General features: G+C 41.0%; 1 protein-coding gene across 1 annotated transcript; it reads left to right on the top strand.

Annotated features, from left to right (window-relative positions):
• The first annotated feature begins 1768 nt into the window (after positions 1–1768).
• Positions 1769–22304, top strand: LOC123926197 (N-acetylneuraminic acid phosphatase). Its single transcript, XM_045980032.1, has 2 exons — positions 1769–1919; positions 17315–22304. The coding sequence occupies exons 1-2, from the start codon at positions 1830–1832 to the stop codon at positions 17969–17971; spliced, it is 747 nt and encodes a 248-aa protein (XP_045835988.1). The 5' UTR covers positions 1769–1829; the 3' UTR covers positions 17972–22304.
• Positions 22305–22419: the final 115 nt, after the last annotated feature.

Raw genomic sequence — 22419 nt, 5'->3', positions numbered from 1 at the left:
ATATACATGTTTTATTAAATTCCACATAAGTGAAATCATATGGTATATGGTATTTCTCTTTCTCTGACTTATTTCACTTGGCACGATAACCTCTAAATCCACCCACATCATTGCGAATGGCAAGATTTTTTTGATGGCTCAGTAATACTCCATTTTACATATATACCACACCTCCGTGACCCACTCATCTAGCTGTGGATGGACATCTGGGCTCTTTCCATAGTTTGGCTATTATGGACATTGCTGCTATAAACACTGGGGTGCAGATGCCCCTTCAAATCATTATGTTTGTATCCTTTGGATAAATACAAATACAAATATTTGGATAAATACAATTGCTGGGTCATAGGGTAGCTCTATTTTCAACTTTTTGAGGAACCTCCATATTGTCTTCTAAACTGGCTGCACCAGTTTGCATTCCCATCAACAGTGTAATGTTCCCTGACTTGTGAATTTGAGCCATTCTGACTAGTGTGAGGTGGAACCTCATTGTGGGTTTGGGGGGTTTTTTTGTATGTTTTGTTTTTTTAAGTTTTTTTTTTTTTATTTATTCATTTAACAGAAAGGGAGAGTACAAGCGGGAGAACAGCAGGCAGAGTGGGAGGGAGAAGCAAGCTCTCTGCTGAGCCAGGAGCCGGATGTGGGACTTGATCCCATGACCCTGGGATCATGACCTGAGTCAAAGGTGGACGCTTAACGAAATGAGCCACCAGGCATCCCCCTCTTTGTGGTTTTGATCTGTATTTCCCTGATTTCCTCCAATCAATTTTAAAATGTGAACCACTCTTTGATCACAGATCCAACAAAATTTTGGTGGCCAATCTGGTCTGTAGCTAGAAAGTTTCTGGTCACTGGTAATGACCACATATCCGAATTCCAGTAAAGTTACCCAATACCCAATTGTCTCTAACGAACAGAGGCAATTTAGAAGCTTAGAAATTGATTTCAACATCTTTGTCCCACTGGGAGTGGAAAGCGGTTGCTGTTCTGGAGGCTGTTTGGGTCCTTCAGCCCCTTGCTACACCTGAAAACCAACCATTTATGTGGTATCCCAAAACCCGAAAATTCAGTCTTCAGGAAAAGTAATCTAAGTGGACAAAAGATCAGCAGACCCTACAGAGCCCCCGGTCGTTCCAGGCACAGCCGTAACAAGGGGGTCTTAAGGAATCCACTGGTGAGGGCTCGGGTCCTAACACAGCGACTGCATCTAGTAGGGTACACATTCGTATACCTTTGCACCTCACTGGCATTCCTGCTACCGACCTGACTTATCCCGTCACTGCAGAATCAGGACACGAGACACAAGCACTCGGACCCCGACTTAGGGCAAGCCAACGCCTGCCGACGCTTCTGAGTCGCGGTCAGCTCGACAGGAGACAATCCGCAGCCTGACCGGAAAAGCCAACGCATTCTCGGCCTCCTTCCCAGGCGCCAAATGGCGCAAAACACCTCCCCGGGGTACTTAGGACATTCTCCCCACGGCAAGGCAGGAGAGCAACAAGAAAAGAGATAAGCAGAAAGCAGTTACGAAGGAAAACAGCGTCCCTAATCACCCACATTCAGACTGCTCAGATAACCACTCGCCCGCTGACGGGGTGTGACTACAACACACCCTACAGACCCCTATCTCGGAGTCTCGCGGCATCTCGCTGTTCTCAGACGCACTGATATTGAGACATCTCGCGGGAGTTCCGTGGGCAGCGCCGAAGGGTCAGGTGACCTCACGGCCCCGCCCCCGTTTTCCCTGCCCGCGGTCCCGCTTCACGCATGCGTGGGCGGCGCTGGTTGCGGCGAGTTGGTGTGGGGCGAGCGCGAGCGCGGTTGGCGGGATGGTGCTGAACCGGGTGCGGGCGGTTTTCTTCGATTTGGACAACACGCTCATCGACACTGCCGGGGCGAGTAGAAAAGGCATGTTGGAGGTAACGTCCCAACTTCCCCGGTCCTTCTTTGGGCAGGGTCAGCGCGCCCAACCCATATCGCGCGCTTTCCTGTCTTCTTGGTGTCCGCCCACCCCCGACACTGCCGAGTCCATCGACACAGCGTCTGGGGCTAGGTCATCCCGGAGGCTTCTCGTCCTTTAAGACCCACCGCGTTCGGGAAGGAGCGGGAAGGAAGGACGAGTGGGCAGGGGGAACTGGCTGGGGAGGCTGCTTTCCTTCGCGCCGGGAGGCTTGGGTTACCTGCCTGGCTACGCCCACATCTGGGAAGCTGGGTTCTGGAAGTTTCCAGCTGTGGGACCCGGAAAGACGTCGTTAAAACTGCCACGGTGGCAGAGTTGCCCACAAACATAGACGGTCACCTGGCTTTTTGCCAGGACCGTTCCGACCTGCTAGGCGAGCGTGGTGCCAGGCTCTCTGCGGTTGGCCTCTCCACACAGCGTGATCTTAGGCAGACCTTTGAGGAGACCCAGGAAGTTACACAACTGTCAGTGGTGAGCCTGGACTTAATTGACTCCAGAAAATGTCTCCGCAGAAATTCACCTCCAGTCTCCCTGCTGTGCTTGTGACCCTTAGATTTCCGAGGTTACATTCACAGTCTGTGCTTGCACAGAGCACTCCTTTCATGAGGCATTATTCAGCAGCATCCTCTCCTTTCCATATCCACAGATGCTGAATCAGACTTCTTGAAGCCCCACATCCACCCCTGCTTTCTTCTACCTGCGGGTCGAAGAAAAAAATCAAAGATTATCAGATGTGAAAACCCACTTTCAAAAGCTAATCCTTCCAACCCTGAGAGTCCCAACCTCTTCATGCTTTATTAGTTAGGTATTGACTCTCTGGATTGTTTTGTTTTGTTTTTTTTTTAAAGCCCCAAAGGTGGGGCTAGACTGGGCGACCTCAAGACCATGAGATCAAGACCAGACTCCAGAGTCTTGGCTTACCTGACCCGGCCCCATAGGTGCCCCAGGTTTTGACTCCCTCATCTTTCATCCTCTTTCTTGGTGCATTCCATTCCTGCATATTCAGGTTTGTCCCATACTTCAAAAAATAAAAAAAGAAGCCTCTCTTGAACCCTTCTTCCTTCACTAGATGATATCTGTCTCCCTTGAGGGCTTTGGGGTTTTTTTGTTGTTGTTAATTTAAATTGAAGTTAGTTAGCATGTACTGTATTACTGGTTTCAGGGAATCATTAGTTGCATCTAATACCCACAGCTCATTACATCAGGTGCCCTCCTTCATGCCCATCACCCATTACACCATCCCCCACCTGCCTTCCCTCCAGCCACCTCAAGATTGTTCCTAGAGTTAAGGGGCTCTTATAGTTGCCTGCCTCTCCATTTTTATCTTATTTTTCCTTCCCTTTCCCTATGTTCATCTGTTTTGTTTCTTAAACTCCATGCGTGAGTGAAATCATGTGGTATTTGTCTTTCTCTGACTTATTTCACTTAGCATAATACCCTCTAGTTCCATCCATGCTGTTGCAAATGTCAAGATTTCATTCTTTTTGGATATATATATATGTATATATATATACATATATACATACCAGGTCTTCTTTGTCCATTTATCTGTCGATGGACATCTGGGCTTTTTACATAGTTTGCCTTTTATGGACATTGCTGCTATAAACATTGGGGTGCAGGTGCCCCTTCCAATCATTATGTTTGTATCCTTTGGATAAATACCTATGTACAATTGCTGGGTCATAGAGTAGCTCCATTTTCAACTTTTTGAGGAATCTCTGTACTGTTTTCCAAGGAGGCTATACCAGCTTGCATTCCTCCCAACAGTGTAAGAGGGTTCCTCTTTCTCTGCATCATCACCAAGATCTGTCCTTTCCTGACTTGTTCATTTTAGCCATTCTGACTGGTGTGAAGTGGTACTTCATTGTGGTTTTGATTTGTGTCTCCCTGATCTTGAGTGATATTGAGCATTTTTTATGCATCTGTTGGTCATTTTTTTTTTTTTTTTTTTGGGAGAAAAGTCTGTTCATGTCTTCTGCCCATTTCTTGGCTGAATTATTTGGGTTTTAGGTGTTGAGTTTGATAAGTTCTTTATGGATTTTGGATAGTAGTCCTTTATCTGATATTTATTTGCAAATATTTTTTCCCATTCTGTTGGTTGTCCTTTGGTTTTGTCGATTGTTTACTTTGCTCTGCAAAAACTTTTTATCTTGGAGTGCCTGGGTGGCTCAGTTGGTTAAACATCTGCTTTCAGTCATGGTCAGGTCATGATCCCAGGGTCCTGAGATCAAGCCCTGCATTGGGCTCCCTGCCCAGCAGAGAGCCTCCTTCTTCTCCCTCTGCTGCTCCCCTTCCTTGTGCTCTGTGTCTCTCTGTCAAATAAATAAAATTTAAAAAAAAAAAAGTTTTTCCTTGTCTGAGGAAAGCATCAATATCCTAGAGACCGATTGGAAAGCAGGAGCTTTGAGTCAGTGCATTAAATTTTACCTCTAGATTTCCAGCCTACCTGCAGATCCTGGGCCCGAGTCACAGCCTCCAGCCCAGCTGTCTTTGCTGCAGAGTGGCGGCCCCCACAGCCCACATCCTTCTGTCATGCCCATTTCTCCTGCCTAAAGGGGTTTTGTGCAATTCAATAGTCTTTCCATAAACTGACCTTGTATTAGTAGAGCCTTTAGGAGATTCTCGTTAGACACCAAAGCTCTGAACAATTTTTTCCCTCAATTCTAACCCAAAGATTTATGTACCTTAATAATTTAATCAAATTTGTGGATGGCTTCTCCCCATTTTCTATTCGGTATTCTTAGTCCTAGGTTAGCTTTCCATCTCAGAAATGGTGATGTACATCAGTCCAATAAAATATGAAATAACCATGATGAAAAAAACAAACAAAAAACTTACCTTGATGAAGTCCCGATAGTTTATTTTTGCTTTTGTTTCCCTTGCGTCTGTGGATGTGTCTAGCAAGAAGTCAAAGAGGCTGAGGTCAAAGAGGTTGCTGCCTGTGTTCTCTAGTCTTTTGATGGATTCCTGTCACACATTTAAGTCTTTAGTCTAGTTTGAATTTATTTATGTGTGTGGTGTAAGAAAATGGTCCAGTTTCATTCTGCATGTGGCTGTCCAATTTTCCCAACACCATTTGTTGAAGAGACTGTCTTTTTTCCATTGGATATTCTTCCCTGCTTTGTGGAAGATTAATTGACCATAGAGTTGAGGATCTGTTTCTGGATCCTCTGTTCTGTTCCATTTATCTGTGTGTCTGATTTTGTGTTGACAGCAATGTCTTTCAAAAGAAATCTATATACATTATTTCCATGTCTCCACCTTTATTTATTCCTTAATCCCTTGAGATATAGCTTCTCTCCGTGCTACTTAATGAAATGGGCTTGCCAGGTCATTACACATTTCCCAAATTGCCAAAATCAATGGACATTTTAAGTCTGTATTAATGGCTATGCTGAGGCATTCCATACTATTGACTGTCCCTTCCATTTGCATACCCTTGACCTCATGGGCACCACCCTGTACTATATTGCCCCCAGTTTCTTCAGCTGCCTTGTCAAGGGCCAAGCCCAATATGTTGCAATTAAATCCTTGGTTTAGGCCAAATCATGCTATAGCCTAGAGTTCATGTCTTGAAATCAGGCATTTGAGTTTGAATCACAGCTCTCCAATACCTAGCTGAAAATGCCTGAACAAGTTCCCTAACCACTCTAAATCTTAAATCCTTATTTAAAAATGTGAATGGTGATATTAGTCCTCAGTGTCCTTATCAGGTTTAATTGAATGCATGGTAAGTCTGTAGCATCCAAGTGTACACTTGTTAAATCGTACCATCTACCATGTCCACCCAGTCTGTCCCCTTCTGCGTATCCACCCCCCACTGCCCTTATCTTGCTTAAAGGTGGACTTGTCTGTCACCTAGCTATTGCTGTGGTGGTGTCTCCAAGCTTACTGTGTCCAGTTTATCCTCCACATTCCTGCCAGAGTGAAATTTCTGAAAAAAAAAGTCAGATTGTATTTCTCCCTAGTGTGTATACCAAACTCCCTTATACCAACACTGTATTTTGTTCAAAATATCTTATAATGTACTTATCAAAGGAAATTACAATTAGTTTTTGCAACTCAGATGCCTGCAACTTAACAGCTTCTTAAGAGAAAACAAACTGTCTTGGTCATATTCATTTGATACATGATAAATATTTAATGAATAATGAATGGATGGGTGGATAAAATTCCAGGTCTACAGACTTGGTTCTGTTGTCACCTCCTTTACAAACATCCTATTAAACAAACAGAATTGAGTTGTGTGCTTTTGACTATACAAGGAGTGCTTTTTTTTTTTTTTAAAGATTTTATTTATTTGACAGAGAGATACAAGTAGACAAGAGAGGCAGGCAGAGAGAGGGGGGAAGCAGGCTCCCTGCTAAGCAGAGCCCGATGCGGGGCTCCATCCCAGGACCCTGAGATACTGATCTGAGCTGAAGGCAGAGGCTTAGCCCTCTGAGCCACCCAGGTGCTCCTATACAATGAGTGCTTTATCACATTAGAGTACAGCACCATCTGAGGCACCTGGGTGGCTCAGTCAGTTAAGCGTCAGCCTTCAGCTCAGGTCATCATCTCCGGGTCATAGGGCTGAGCCTTGCATCAGCCGCCCTGCTTCAGCGAGGAGCCTGCTTCTCCCTCTGCACCTCCCCCTGCTCATGTTCTCCCTCTTTCTCTCTCAAATAAACTATTAAAATCTACAAGAAAAAAAAAAAAAAGAATACAACACTATCCATAACTGTTAGCCAATTCAAAACTAACATGCCAAAGGGAGAAAAGATCTAGTCATTGCTTGTGCTTGGGGAGAAGGAGCCATATACTAACTCTATATATCTGTTTCATTTCTTTTCATCTTCTGGAAAAGTTACTTCTGTCTACCCTCTTCAGGCCTTTCTTTCAGAGTCACTACCTAAGAGGAAGCTGTCCAGAGAAATTTGGGGTTTCTCAGTGAACAGAGCAGAAAAGGTATCTGCATTTGTGAGTTTACTTTCTAGTGTTGGTTAACCATGAACATAACACATCAAATGTATATTTATTTATATGTATGTTTGGAAAAGTGGAGAGGAGAATGAATTGCAGTTTTAAATAGGTTGGTCAGGAAGTCACATAGAGTAAATGATGTTTGAAGAAAGACTTGGACTAAAAATAACATAAGAACTGCTTGAATTGGTAGGCTGTATGTAGGCAATCATATTCTGTGAGAATGTATTTTTTTAAGCTTTTATTTTTCATTTATTTTAGAGAGAGTGAGTGCAAGTGTAGGAAGGGGCAGAGGGAGAAAGAGAATCACAAACAGACCCCACACTGAGCATGGAGCCTGACAGGAGGCTCTGTCCCAGGACCCCAAGATCACAACCTGAGGTGAAATCAAGAGTCAAGATGCCCACCAACTGAGCCATCCAGGTGCCCCCATGAGCATGTATTTTTTTTAAACATTTTCTTCATTTTTCTTTTTTTTTTTTATTTTTTATTTATTTCTTATTTTTTTATAAACATATAATGTATTTTTATCCCCAGGGGTACAGGCTTGTGAATCACCAGGTTTACATACTTCACAGCACTCACCATACCACATAACTTCCCCAATGTCCATAACCCCACTCCCCCTCTCTAATGCCCCCTTCCCCCAGCAACCCTCAGTTTGTTTTGTGAGATTAAGAGTCACTTATGGTTTGGCTCCCTCCCAATCCCATCTTGTTTCATTTATTCTTCTCCTACCCCCCTAACCCCACATGTTGCATCTCCACTTCCTCATATCAGGGAGATCATATGATAGTTGTCTTTCTCCGATTGACTTATCTCACTAAGCATGATACCCTCTAGTTCCATCCACGTCATCAAAAATGGCAAGATTTCATTTCTTTTGATGGCTGCATAGTATTCCATTGTGTATATATACCACATCTTCTTTATCCATTCATCTGTTGATGGACATCTAGGTTCTTTCCATAGTTTGGCTATTGTAGACATTGCTGCTACAAACATTCGGGTGCACGTGCCCCTTTGGATCACTACGTTTGTATCTTTAGGGTAAATACCCAGTAGTGCAATTGCTGGGTCATGGGGTAGTTCTATTTTCAACACTTTGAGGAACCTCCATGCTGTTTTCCAGAGTGGTGGCACCAGCTTGCATTCCCACCAACAGTGTAGGAGGGTTCCCCTTTCTCCGCATCCTCGCCAGCATCTGTCATTTCCTGACTTGTTAATTTTAGCCATTCTGACTGGTGTGAGGTGATATCTCATTGTGGTTTTGATTTGTATTTCCCTGATGCCCAGTGACGTGGAGCACTTTTTCATGTGTCTGTTGGCCATCTGGATGTCTTCGTTGCAGAAATGTCTGTTCATGTCTTCTGCCCATTTCTTGGTTGGATTATTTGTTCTTTGGGTGTTGAGTTTGCCAAGCTCTTTATAGATTTTGGATACTAGCCCTTTATCTGATGTGTCGCTGGCAAATACCTCTCCCATTCTGTCAGTTGTCTTTTGGTTTTGTTAACTGTTTCCTTTGCTGTGCAAAAGCTTTTGATCTTGATGAAGTCCCAATAATTCATTTTTGCCCTTGCTTCCCTTGCCTTTGGCGATGTTCCTAGGAAGAAGTTGCTGCGGCTGAGGTGGAAGAGGTTGCTGCCTGTGTTCTCCTCAAGGATTTTAATGGATTCCTTTCTCACATTGAGGTCCTTCATCCATTTTGAGTCTATTTTTGTGTGTGGTGTAAGGAAGTCGTCCAATTTCAATTTTCTGCATGTGGCTGTCCAATTTTCCCAGCACCATTTGTTGAAAACGCTGTCTTTTTTCCATTGGACATTCTTTCCTGCTTTGTCGAAGATTAGTTGACCATAGAGTTGAGGGTCTATTTCTGGGCTCTCTATTCTGTTCCATTGACCTATGTGTCCGTTTTTGTGCCAGTACCATGCTGTCTTGATGATGACAGCTTTGTAATAGAGCTTGAAGTCCGGAATTGTGATGCCACCAACTTTGGCTTTCTTTTTCAATGTTGCTTTGGCTATTCGAGGTCTTTTCTGTTCCATATAAATTTTAGGATCATTTGTTCCATTTCTTTGAAAAGTATGGATGGTATTTTGATAGGGAGTGCATTAAATGTGTAGATTGCTTTAGGTAGCATAGACATTTTCACAATATTTAGTCTTGCAATCCAGGAGCATGGAACATTTTTCCATTTCTTTGTGTTCCTCGATTTCTTTCATGAGTACTTTCTAGTTTTCTGCATACAGATTCTTAGCCTCTTTGGTTAGGTTTATTCCTAGGTATCTTATAGTTTTGGGTGCAATTGTAAATGGGATTGACTCCTTAATTTCTCTTTCTTCTGTCTTGCTGTTGGTGTACAGAAATGCAACTGATTTCTGTGCATTGATTTTATATCCTGACACTTTACTGAATTCGTGTCCAAGTTCTAGCAGTTTTGGAGTGGAGTCTTTTGGGTTTTCCACATATAGTATCATATCATCTGCGAAGAGTGATAGTTTGACTTCTTCTTTGCCGATTTGGATGCCTTTAATTTCCCTTTTTTGTCTGATTGCTGAGGCTAGGACTTCGAGTACTGTGTTGAATAGCAGTGGTGATAATGGACATCCCTGCCGTGTTCCTGACCTTAGCGGAAAAGCTTTCAGTTTTTCTCCATTGAGAATGATATTTTGCGATGGGTTTTTCATAGACTGCTTTGATAATATTGAGGTATGTGCCCTCTATCCCTACACTTTGAAGAGTTTTGATCAGGAAGGGATGCTGTACTTTGTCAAATGCTTTTTCAGCATCTATTGAGAGTATCATATGGTTCTTGTTCTTTCTTTTATTAATGTGTTGTATCACATTGATTGATTTGCAGATGTTGAACCAACCTTGCAGCCCTGGAATAAATCCCACTTGGTCGCGGTGAATAATCCTTTTAATGCACTGTTGAATCCTATTGGCTAGTATTATGGTGAGAATTTTTGCATCTGTGTTCATCAAGGATATTGGTCTGTAGTTCTCTTTTTTGGTGGGATCCTTGTCTGGTTTTGGGATCAAGGTGATGCTGGCCTCATAGAATGAGTTTGGAAGTTTTCCTTCCATTTCTATTTCTTGGAACAGTTTCAGGAGAATAGGAATTAGTTCTTCTTTAAATGTTTGGTAGAATTCCCCTGGGAAGCCGTCTGGGCCTGGGCTTTTGTTTGTTTGGAGATTTTTGATGACTGTTGATTTTCAATCTCCTTACTGGTTATGGGCCTGTTCAGGTTTTCTATTTCTTCCTGGTTCAGTTGTGGTAGTTTATATGTCTCTAGGAATGCATCCATTTCTTCCAGATTGTCCAATTTGTTGGCGTAGAGTTGCTCATAGTATGTTCTTATAATTGTCTGTATTTCTTTGGTGTTAGTTGTGATCTCTCCTCTTTCATTCATGATTTTATTTATTTGGGTCCCTTCTCTTTTCTTTTTTATAAGTATGGCCAGGGGTTTATCAATCTTATTAATTCTTTCAAAGAACCAGCTCCTAGTTTCGTTTGTTCTATTGTTTTGGTTTTTTTTTTTTGTTTCTATTTCATTGATTTCTGCTCTGATCTTTATGATTTCTCTTCTCCTGCTGGGTTTAGGGTTTCTTTGTTGCTCTTTCACCAGCTCCTTTAGGTGTAGGGTTAGGTTGTGTACTTGAGACCTTTCTTGTTTCTTGAGAAAGGCTTGTACCGCTATATATTTTCCCTCAGGACTGCCTTTGCTGTGTCCCACAGATTTTGAACCGTTGTGTTTTCATTATCATTTGTTTCCATGAATTTTTTCAATTCTTCTTTAATTTCCTGGTTGATCCATTCATTCTTGAGAAGGATGCTGTTTAGTCTCCATGTATTTGGGTTCTTTCCAAATTTCCTCTTGTGATTGAGTTCTAGCTTCAGAGCATTGTGGTCTGAAAACATGCAGGGAATGATCCCAATCTTTTGATGCCGGTTGAGACCTGATTTAGGACCCAGGATGTGATCTATTCTGGAGAATGTTCCATGTGCTCTGGAGAAGAATGTGTATTCTGTTGCTTTGGGATGAAATCTTCTGAATATATCGGTGATGTCCATCTGGTCCAGTGTGTCATTTAAGGCCTTTATTTCCTTGTTGATCCTTTGCTTGGATGATCTGTCCATTTCAGTGAGGGGAGTGTTAAAGTCCCCTACTATTATTGTATTACTGTCAATGTGTTTCTTTGATTTTGTCATTAATTGGTTTATATAGTTGGCTGTTCCCATGTTAGGGGCATAGATATTTTAAATTGTTAGGTCTTCTTGTTGGACAGACCCTTTGAGTATGATACAGTGTCCTTCCTCATCTCTCATTATAGTCTTTGGCTTAAAATCTAATTGATCTGATATAAGGATTGCCACCCCAGCTTTCTTCTGATGCCCATTAGCTGGTAAATTGTTTCCACCCCCTCACTTTAAATCTGGAGGTGTCCTTGCATCTGAAATGAGTTGCTTGTAGGCAACATATAGATGGGTTTTGTTTTTTTATCCATTCTGATATCCTGTGTCTTTTGATTGGGGCATTTAGCCCATTAACATTCAGGGTAACTATTGAGAGATATGTATTTAGTGCCATTGTATTGCCTGTAAGGGGACTGTTACTGTATATTGTCTCTGTACCTTTCTGATCTACTACTTTTAGGCTCTCCCTTTGCTTAGAGGACCCCTTTCAATATTTCCTGTAGAGCTGGTTTGGTGTTTGCAAATTCTTTCAGTTTTTGTTTGTCCTGGAAGCTTTTGATCTCTCCTTCTATTTCCAATGATAGCCTAGCTGGATATAGTATTCTTGGCTGCATGTTTTTCTTGTTTAGTGCTCTGAATATATCATGCCAGCTCTTTCTGGCCTGCCAGGTCTCTGTGGATAAGTCTGCTGCCAATCTAATATTTTTACCATTGTATGTTACAGACTTCTTTTCCCAGGCTGCTTTCAGGATTTTCTCTTTGTCACTAAGACTTGTAAATTTTACTATTAGGTGACAGGGTGTGGACCTATTCTTGTTGATTTTGAGGGGGGTTCTCTGCACCTCCTGGATTTTGATGCTTGTTCCCTTTGCCATATTAGGGAAATTCTCTCCAATAATTCTCTCCCATAATTCTCTCCAATATACCTTCTGCTCCGCTCTCTCTTTCTTCTTCTTCTGGAATCCCAATTATTCTAATGTTGTTTCGTCTTATGGTGTCACTTATCTCTCAAATTCTCCCCTCATGGTCCAGTAGCTGTTTGTCCCTCTTTTGCTCAGCTTCTTTATTCTCTGTCATTTGGTCTTCTGTATCACTAATTCTTTCTTCTGCCTCATTGATCCTAGCAGTGAGAGCCTCCATTTTTGATTGCACCTCATTAATAGCTTTTTTGATTTCAACTTAGTTAGAGTTTGATTCTTTTATTTCTCCAGAAAGGGCTTTTATATCTCCAGAGAGGGTTTCTCTAATATCTTCCATACCTTTTGGAGCCCAGCTAGAACCTTCAGAATCGTCATTCTGAACTCTAGATCTGACATATTACCAATGTCTGTATTGATTAGGTCCCTAGCCTTCGGTACTGCCTCTTGTTCTTTTTTTTGTGGTGAATTTTTCCGCCTTGTCATTTTGTCCAGATAAGAGTATATGAAGGAGCAAGCAAAATACTAAAAGGGTGGCAAAGACCCCAGAAAAAATGCGATTTAACCAAATCAGAAGAGACCCCAAATCGTGGGGGGGAGAAAGGGGATAAAAAGAGGTTCAGAAAAGGAAAGAAAAAATTTGAAAAAGAAAACAAATAAAGAAAAAATATAAAAAAGAAAGAAATATATATATGTTTGATAAACTAGTTTAAAAACGTTAAAAAAGAAAAGGGTAAAAGTTTAAAAAAATTTAGCAGAAGAAGAAAATTGAAAAAAAAAAAAATTAACCACAAGACAAGAATCATGGGGAGAAAGCCATGAGTTCCGTGTTTTACTTTCTCCTCCTCTGGAATTCCGCTGCCGTTCTTGGTATTGAACCTGCTTTCCTTGGTAGGTGAATTTGGTCCTGGCTGGATTTTTTGTTGATCTTCTGGGGGAGGGGCCTGTTGTGGTGACTCTCAAGTGTCTTTGCCTGAGGCGGAATTGCACCGCCCTTACCGCCGGACTAAGTAATCAGCTCGGGTTCGCTTTCGGGAGCTTTTGTTCCCTGAACGCTGTCAGTAGAGTTCCAGAGGACGGGAATGAAAATGGCGGCCTCCCAGTCTCTGGCCTGGAGGAGCCGAGAGCCCAGGGCCCCATTCCTCAGTGCACCCCCAGAGAACAGCGCCCAATCACTCCCGTATCCCCGGCCTCCGGCCGTGCTCCGAGCTCACCCAGCCTGTGACCGGTTCAAGGTAACCCTGAGCTGAGAGCTCAGTCCTGGGCTCTGTCTCTGTAGCCAGCTCTCCCGTTCTAATACCTGCAAGCTCTGTGACACTCAGACACCCTCTATCCTTCTGTGACCCTGCAGGACCTGGGGCCACACTGACCCTGCATGGGCTTCACCCCAGTTTAGCCTCTGGAGCTATGTCCCTCAGTGGAACAGACTTTTTTTTTCTTTAATATTTTATTTATTTGACAGACAGAAATCTCAACTAGGCAGAGAGGCAGGCACAGAGAGGAGGAAGCAGGCTCCCTGCAGAGCAGAGAGCCCTATGTGGGGCTCGATCCCAGGACCTTGGGATCATGACCTGAGCGGAAGGCAGAGGCTTTAACCCACTGAGCCACCCAGGCGCCCCTGGAACAGACTTTTAAAAGTTCTGATTTTGTGCTCCGTTGGTCCGCCGCCTGCCAGGAGCCGGCCCCTCCCCCCGCAGTCTATCTTCCCATCGTTTTGGATTCACTTCTCCGCCAGTCCTACCTTTCAGAAAGTGGTTGATTTTCTGTTTCTAGAATTGCTGTTCTTCTTCTCTTCAATCTCCCGTTGGATTTGTAGGTGTTTGCAATGTTTAGATAAGCTATCTTGCTGATCTCCTGCTGCCTGATGTAGTCTCAGCCTGCTACTTCTCTGCCATCTTGATTCCTCCCCATGAGCATGTATTTTTAACTCAGTTTTATTTGGAATTCAGCTACTTCATATCATATCATAGTGTTATAATATTATGTAGTTCCCATACCAGCCCTGAAAGAGTATTTAAATCACAATTAGCTAAAAACTAGTACTGATGATAGTAACTTTAATTCTGGGTCCAGACAGCAGGTTAGAAGGATACAGTTTCTTTTCTTTATGGGTTAAGATGAGACTTAAATAGAGTTTTGAAGTAGAAACTTGAGTTTATCTTATCTACAAATTGATTTCCCTCTCCCCCCCTCACTGTCCTTGAGCCCTTTTCTTTAGGCCCTTAGGTACCTCATGGGCTTAATTGTGCTCAGAATCCTTTTCAAGCCTGCCTTACCCCTTGCACAAAATATCCTCAGACCACCAAGTTAGAGATCATTTTCCCCCACCCCCAATTCTATGAAAATTCCTGTTTTCTCAGTACAGGGGTTAGGATTGTTTATACTAGTAATAATATGAACTAATTTAAGTTAGGTGTTTTTTGTTTTTACTGAAGTATAGTTGATACACAGTGTTACATTAGTTTCAGGTATACAACAGTGATTCAGTAGGTGTTATTTCTGTTGTAATAATATGTAAATGGATGATAAGCTTTTTCCCCAAATATGTTAATATTAAAATGCTACTTGGGGGCGCCTGAGTGGCCCAGTCGTTAAGCGTCTGCCTTCAGCTCAGATCATGATCCCAGGGTTCTGAGATCGAGCCCCACATTGAGTCCCAGCTGAGCAGGGAGCCTGCTTGTCCTTCTCCCTCTACTGTTCCCCCTGCTTGTGTGCTTGCTTTCTCTCTGTCAGATAAATAAAATCTTTCTTTAAAAATGCTGTTTGTGATCCCAAATGAATCTGTAATTAGTTGCTGTGTGAAAAAATGAGAAAGTTAAATCAGAGGATATAATGAGAAGGAATTTCAAAACTTGAAAGTGGTATACCTTTACAAGACTCTCCCTTTAAGGTGAGCTAATTCTGTTTTTTTCAGAGCCCTAAGAACATGCAAAATGAATTGCCAGTTGCAGTAACAGAAAATTGGACATTTATTGAGAGCTCTTTGCTTGCTAACTATGAACCAGCTCCTATTTAAGCTTAAGCACTGTGGATTTATAGAGGCCTGTGTTCTTCTGTTGTGTAGCAATAGGTTTGCTAAAACTTCAGGGTGACCTTCCATCATAGCTCAAGAGTAATTCAACTGGCATTGTTAGAAAAGATGATGACATTAGCACAGAGGCTGTAAAAGCTCAGTTTGTTAATTTCACTTTGCCTCCCCCTAAAATTCTTAGGAAAGACATCTTTTTCTTGAAGTAATAAGACTTTTCTTAACCATTGCATTTTTTTGAAGAGCACAAATAGCCTGAACAATATTTACTTTTGATATGATTATTACACTTTGAAGGAAGAAAAATGTGTGTTAATTTCTTTCCCCTTTTCAGTAGGTGAATTGAGCATCTGGTGTGAGTAGCATACTACTTGTTCCCTATATAGTTTAGGGCAACACTTTTTAACTTATTTGACCTCTTTGCTCCAACAGCAGACAGTTTTTAGTCTCAACTGTGTACATTACACTCATCATCCAAAGATTCAAATTTGTCTTGGTATTGTCAACTTTCCCCAGATGTCCCTAAGGTAGGGACTTAAATTGCAGGTAGTCCATTTGGGAGGTGGTCCTTGCAAGTGCTGTAAAATAGTGGTGGGATGATACAAGGAAGAGAGGGAGTCTAATAAATGAGTAGGTTACTAGTGTGAACTGTTGGGGAACTCTTGGAGACAGCATGCAGAGCATGCTTCGGTTGTCCCTCCCAGGAGAAAAGAAAGCTGGGATATTAATCTACCAATTTCTGCCACTCATTAGTTGAGGCCTGCTTCCAGGGTAAAACTTCAGCCCCAGCTTGTGTGCATGGGTGTTCCTGTGGTCAGATAAAACCCTTAGTTACTTACAGTATGAAGCCCAATTGGCATTACAGTATTACTTATGGTATAAAGCCATTAACATGTATGGGAACAGTATGTGCCAAGGGGACTTGGGTAGCATCTATAGAAGGCTTGGATTGAAGGCCTTTTACTAACCAGTTGCAAACAGACTCTCCAGCCTGATCTTTTAGGATCCCCCCTCACATGCCTTCCATTTCAGTCTGAAATCAGCTTCTCACCTTTCCCAGTTCTCAAAATTCCAAGCTCTGTATCTTTGTTCCTTGCTATTCCTTCTGTCTAGAATAATTTCATTCTCTTCCCATGCCCACCTTACAGACTTGGTAACACCTTGGTTTAAATGTTACTTTGGCTATGAAGTCCTATCCAATAACCCTGTGGAATGACTTGTTCTTACATTTTATTTCCACTATTGTTTATATGACTGTTAAAGCACTCAACCCAGCTTTTATAGTGGTTGCATACCTGTTTATTTACCACAGCAGATAATATGAAGGCAATGGACCCAGTCTCCACTGCCTAAGCACATGTGCTTTGGAAGTAGGCAAGTGTGGATTTAAATCTCAGTTTAGGCAAATTGTTTAACAGTTCTGAATTTCCATTTCCTTATCTCAAAAAGGGGAGTCCCTTGCAGAGTTGTAGAGAAGTTAGAAATAATATATGTGAGCATTAGGCACTATGCTTGCCACATTAGGGTCTCAGTAAATATTAAGAGAGGCCAAATGGAAAAGAAGATAATAAAAGCCAAGATAAAAAGTTGGGGAACACAAGAGGGAGCATGTAATTCTGATGACAGAGTCAGAACCAGTGTAACAGAGGGTGACTCAGAACTCTTTGAAGGTTTTTATCTGGAAAACTAGGTTTGGAAGAAGAACTGTGTCATTAAATTGCTGAAATCACAGCAGGTTCTTTATTCTATTAGAATTGAATACATGTTTTTAAAATTAGGTCCCATTTTATATGGTGGTCAGTTTAGGCCTTCAAAACATAAAATGGGTGTAGGTAAAGGATTGGATGAACCAATGTTATTTCTGGGAAGAGTCTATATAATGGTTGTGGTGAAATTAAAATGTTTTACTAAATTTAAACCTAAGTTTTATTTCTGTTTCTTCATAACCAGGATGGAAGGTGGCAGACTGCCAAATAAAGGGTTTTTATGACCTATAGCTGAAGATACTTAGAATAGAAATCAGTCCAAAAATATGAATGAGTTGTGTGGAGAGATTGGGAGATCTTACCTCTGATATTCTTTGAAAATGAGACCAAGTCCCACCAGAAATGGTGTAATAGTAGAGCTGCCTTAAGGCAGGCACGTGGAGTTGGAATTTCTACCCAGGGATTATAGGTACATGGTTTCTCAAGGTATGACTTTAAAAGACCTGAAATGTGTTAATGGAGTTGTTTTTCTTTATTTAGGTGATAAAGCTCTTACAATCAAAGTACCATTACAAAGAAGAGGCTGAAACCATTTGTGACAAGGTTCAAGTTAAACTCAGCAAGGAATGTTTTCATCCTTCCAGTACATGCATTACTGACCTAAGGACTTTACACTGGGAAGAAGCAATCCAGGAAACGAAGGGTGGTGTGACCAATAGGAAATTGGCTGAAGAATGTTATTTCCTGTGGAAATCTACACGTTTACAGCATATGATACTAGCAGAAGATGTCAAAGCCATGCTTACTGAACTTCGGAAGGAGGTCCGCCTACTTTTATTAACAAATGGAGACCGACAGACCCAGAGGGAGAAGATCGAGGCTTGCGCCTGCCAGTCCTATTTTGACGCTATCGTTGTAGGTGGAGAGCAGAAAGAAGAGAAACCAGCACCTTCCATATTTTATTACTGCTGTGATCTCCTCGGAGTACAGCCTGGGGATTGTGTGATGGTTGGTGACACACTAGAAACTGATATACAAGGAGGCCTTAATGCAGGGCTGAAAGCAACAGTCTGGATAAATAAAAATGGAATAATGCCACTGAAGTCATCCCCGATGCCACATTATATAGTTTCTTCTGTGCTGGAGTTACCTGCTCTCTTACAAAGTATAGATGGTACAGTCAGTATGTCAGCTTAAAGCACATCAAAGGGCATGATTATGTATTTTAAGGTCAAATTACAGGTTTTGAACTAAGAAAAGTTAAGGCATTCCATTTAAGACCCATTTCTAAGAATAATTTTACTTGTGATTTAATAACCAACCACTGACTGGTATTTATATCTGGAAGTCCAGAGTACATTAGTTAATACAAGTTAACTTTTAATAGTGTAATCCAGAAAACTGGAGGAAATATATTATTTGTTAATCTGTGCTTGAGGTTTTTAAAAAATTATTTCATTAATCTTCTGGCATCTTGAATCCATGAAGATACTAGGCAAGATAGCTTGTATTTGTATGCTCAAATACAGGTTTTTATGTTGTCTTAAAAATAGATATTTTTTTAAAATAGATAATCTAAAACATATATAATAGAGATTTATCAGAATTAGATCTGATTAATAGGAAATAAGTGCTAAGTCACAAGCCAATCAAGGCATTCCATAATGAAATTATTTTTCATATTTTCTTTTTAAAAACATATATACCATATTTTTGCCTACTTTGAATATATACATTCTTTTATGAATCCAGTTTTTCTTCATGACCTTTTTTTGGGGGCAGTGGGTAATTTTCCTATGGTGTATACATGACAAAGAGATTTATCCACTAAAAAAGCTGTTAAAGTCAGCATGTGGTGCTCCTTTTCCATGACATTTTCACATAGTGAAAATGCACATAGTGAAAAGTGCACAAGAGTGCACTTGTAGGTTCTTACTAGTCTTTCCCTCTTACAGAAGTATTTTTATAATCTTTTCCTACATACACATTATGGTTCAGGGGACTAGACTCTCTGGTTGGGCATAAGTACAAGCCACATGGCACCAAAAGTCATTTTCCTTCTGTGGATACCTCAGAGGTGCAACCTAACCATGTAGCGCTCCCATAAATTCTGTCTTAACTGAATAGTTTCACGCATACAATGAAAGCTAATAAAAAATCATGTTTTGCTATGAAATAATTTCAGGGTGCCATACTAATATAATTTAAATGGCTCTTGGTGTTAACCATCTGCCTTACGTCCCCTGTTTTTCAAATTTTAGGAAGGATATCCTCTCACAATTTCTATATCCAACTCAGTGTTCACTTTGAGTTTATTAATTAATGACTAAGGCATCTCGCAACTAGAAAACTTTTTCTAGGCCATGAAGCTAGACAGTGTCGTGTCTTCAACTTGGAATAAAATGGTTAATTAAGGAAAAAGAAAATATGATTTGGGTTGGTTTTTGGCAGGTTTTTTTTTTTAACTTTTGTATAAGAAGCTACCGATGTAAAATATTAGACTGTTAGAATATGTATAGCTATGACTCCTTTAAATATCCTTTGATTATGATACTTAGATTCTGGAGTATGCCTATCCTTAACTTATTTCTTTAACTCCTGCCTATTGCCAAGAACAGGATTCTCTGCTTTTGTGCAAATGTCCTATTGTATTTACTTTTCACTCTTAATTTTTTAAAACTGTGACTGTACCCTTGACAGTTCCAGGGTGTTGTTGCTATGAAGCTAAACATTTGTGAACAGGGTATGTTTGTGTATAGTTCCAGGCATGGTGCTCATGTGACCTTGATTATATTTTAGCTATTTAAAAATTATTAAATTGGAAGATCTAGGCAGAAAAGTAATTACATGTGTGGTTTCTCTAACAGATTGGTATGTGATGCTGAGGGTTTGTCCTTTTAGCTATCCCATAGGGTGGATGTAGGCAGTGTCACATTCACTCTCCTAACTGGAGAAGGTTCATTGCTTCTAGATCATAGTGACAAATCTCTGCAAGGTAGTTCCTAGAATGTCAAATGAGCAGTTCTTCAGCCAAAGTTGGAGGGGGGATATAAACTTCCTTCTCCTCCTGGTTTACTTTCAGTACATGCAGTAATGCAAGATTGCATTCCATTTGCACCCTTCCTTGGAGAAAAACTTAGTGGCTTTCTACCTTCCAAGTGGAATGTTACAGAAGATAGTAAGAAATCTTGAAATAGACCTATGATTTTATTAGTAATGTTTTTAGAATATAATATTCCTCAAGATTAAAAAAAAATGATGTAATAACAGTGTCTTATCATCATAATTTTTTTCAGGTTTCCATAGTGGTGTGCTCTACAAAGCCCTAAATTCTCAATTGTCCAGGGGCTCTCCCAAGCACCAGCTATAGAGGAAGGCCTAGAGTAGACACATAGGAACATTGCACCTGGAATACTAACACAAAGGTGAATGTGTTCTTATTCCATATACACATGTAAGCCATTGGTGCACAAACATGTTAGCTCTGATAGTGACCAGGACCCAGTGGATGTTCAGTAAGTATTACAGGAAAGGGTTTTTATAGTTACAAAGGTACTTGGTTTAGCACTTTCAGGCTTCTTTGTAACCTACAATAAGAAACAGTTTCCATTGCCACTGGTGAAACACATTTATTAATAGTGAATACTGGGGGCACCTCGGTGACTCAGTCAGTTAAGTGTTTGCCTTTGGCTCAAGTCATGATCCCAGGGTCCTGGAGTGGAGTTACATTGGGCTCCCTGCTTAGTGGGGAGTCTGCTTCTGCCACTGCCCCTCCCCCTGCTTGTGCATGAGCGCACTCTCTCTCTCTCTCTCTCAAATAAATCTACTTATAGTGAAAATACTAGTTATTATATATTAAATGCAGTTTTATATACTTAAAACTGAGGCAAGTTTTTTAAAACTGCTTGCCATACATGATCAGTTTTTTCACTCCATATTTTTAAATTAGGGATTATATTCACCTTTGGACAATTACCATTTGTGGTACACAAGTCAAAAGAATGAAAAGGTGAACTGCAAAGTCTCATCTCTTTCCCAGAGGTCCACCACTCATATAGTCCACTGCTGTGAGCAACTTCCTGTGTATCTGCTTATATAGGTACATATGACTACAGAATTTCTCTAACGTAGGCAGGTTTTTTACTTCCGCTTTTCAGTTTTAGGGTGGGAAAAATGCTCTTTCTAAGATAGTGATTGAATAAGAAAGTCCTAAAACTTCTGTTTAAGTCTTTCATGTTTGGAACGTACACCTTTATGGTCTACCATCCACTGTCACTCTTATTAACATCATCAATAGAAGTGGTGGTTCCACTGTCACTCACTTTGAGGGGGGAAGGTCAGCACAGCTATGGAGCCCTTGCTTTTCTCCACTCTGATTAGTTTCCTTCAACTTGCTGCATATTGCCATCCTCGTGACTCCCTTTGCCTCTTACATTGGATCTCCTGGTTTTGTCCTGCATGTTTCCATGTTTCATTTGTTCCCTCTTTTTGGTGACATGCCTCCTTGAGTAGGTTTCTTAAATGTGTGAGAGGTCCAATGTTTAAGATCATAAGTGTCTGAAAATGCCTTTACTCTTCTCCCATAATTGATAGTTAATGCATGCATTTGGATATCATTTTCATTTGGAATTTCAAAAGCATTGCTCTGTGGTCTTCTAGTAGCCATACTTATGTGACCAGTTTTTTTGTTTGTTTTGTTTTTACGGACCTCCTCTACGGACCTTCTGCTTTGTTTAATCTTTTCTTTCCTATTTTTCTGTCTGTTATTTTGTTCCCCTTCGGGGGAGGCTTCTTCAACTACATCTTGTAGTCCTGTTGGTTTTTTCCCCAGATAATCATTTTTTTTTTAATTTCCAAGAACTTTGTTTTGTTTTCTAAATGTTCCTTTTTAGTAACATTGTTTTTGTTTTGAGTGGAATATTGTCTCTTAGAAAATTGTTAAGTTTTTAAAGAATCCACAGAATCCACTATTTCTTCCAAGTTGCTCTAACCCATTTATTTGAATCTATTTGTTCACATTAAAGGCTTTCCTCATATTCCCAGAAATTCTTGGTATTCATGAATAAGAGACGAGAGATGAAGATGCTGACTGGAATCTCTGTCAAATGGGGGACTTTTCAACTTGGAGGCTCCTTTACTGTAGGGTATCTGGGTAGGCTGTTCATTGGAGAAGCCCTGAGATCACGGCTTTAAGCTCTTTGCTTTTGGTTGGTCTGATTTCCTAGAGCATTTCTCAGTCTCCTAACTGAAGGGTAGAGGTCTGATGTCAGCACATAGGAACTGAGTGGGAAAGAGGTGGGGAAGGAGGTATTTCTATGGTCACTTAATATCCGTTTCTGGTTGTAACTGAGCCCAATTACATGTGATATCCCCCAGTTTAGACATCCTCTGTTTTACTTTCCAGAGTAGCATCCCAACTTCTGTCGAGTTAAGACTTCATGGTGGGGTGGGGGCAGGGATTGTATTTGAACACTTTTCACCCATCCTCCCTTAATTCATGTGTCTCATAGCCATTTGTATGTCTTCGTTGGAGAAGTGTCTGTTCATACCTTCTGCCCATTTTTTGATATGATTATCTGTTTTGTGTGTGTTGAGTTTGAGAAGTTCTTTATAGATCCTGGATATCAACCTTTTGTCTGTACTGT

This window comes from Meles meles, chromosome 15 (assembly GCF_922984935.1).
Source record: "Meles meles chromosome 15, mMelMel3.1 paternal haplotype, whole genome shotgun sequence".
Taxonomy (NCBI): Eukaryota; Metazoa; Chordata; class Mammalia; order Carnivora; family Mustelidae; genus Meles; species Meles meles.
This window is presented reverse-complemented; position numbering and strand designations above follow the sequence as displayed.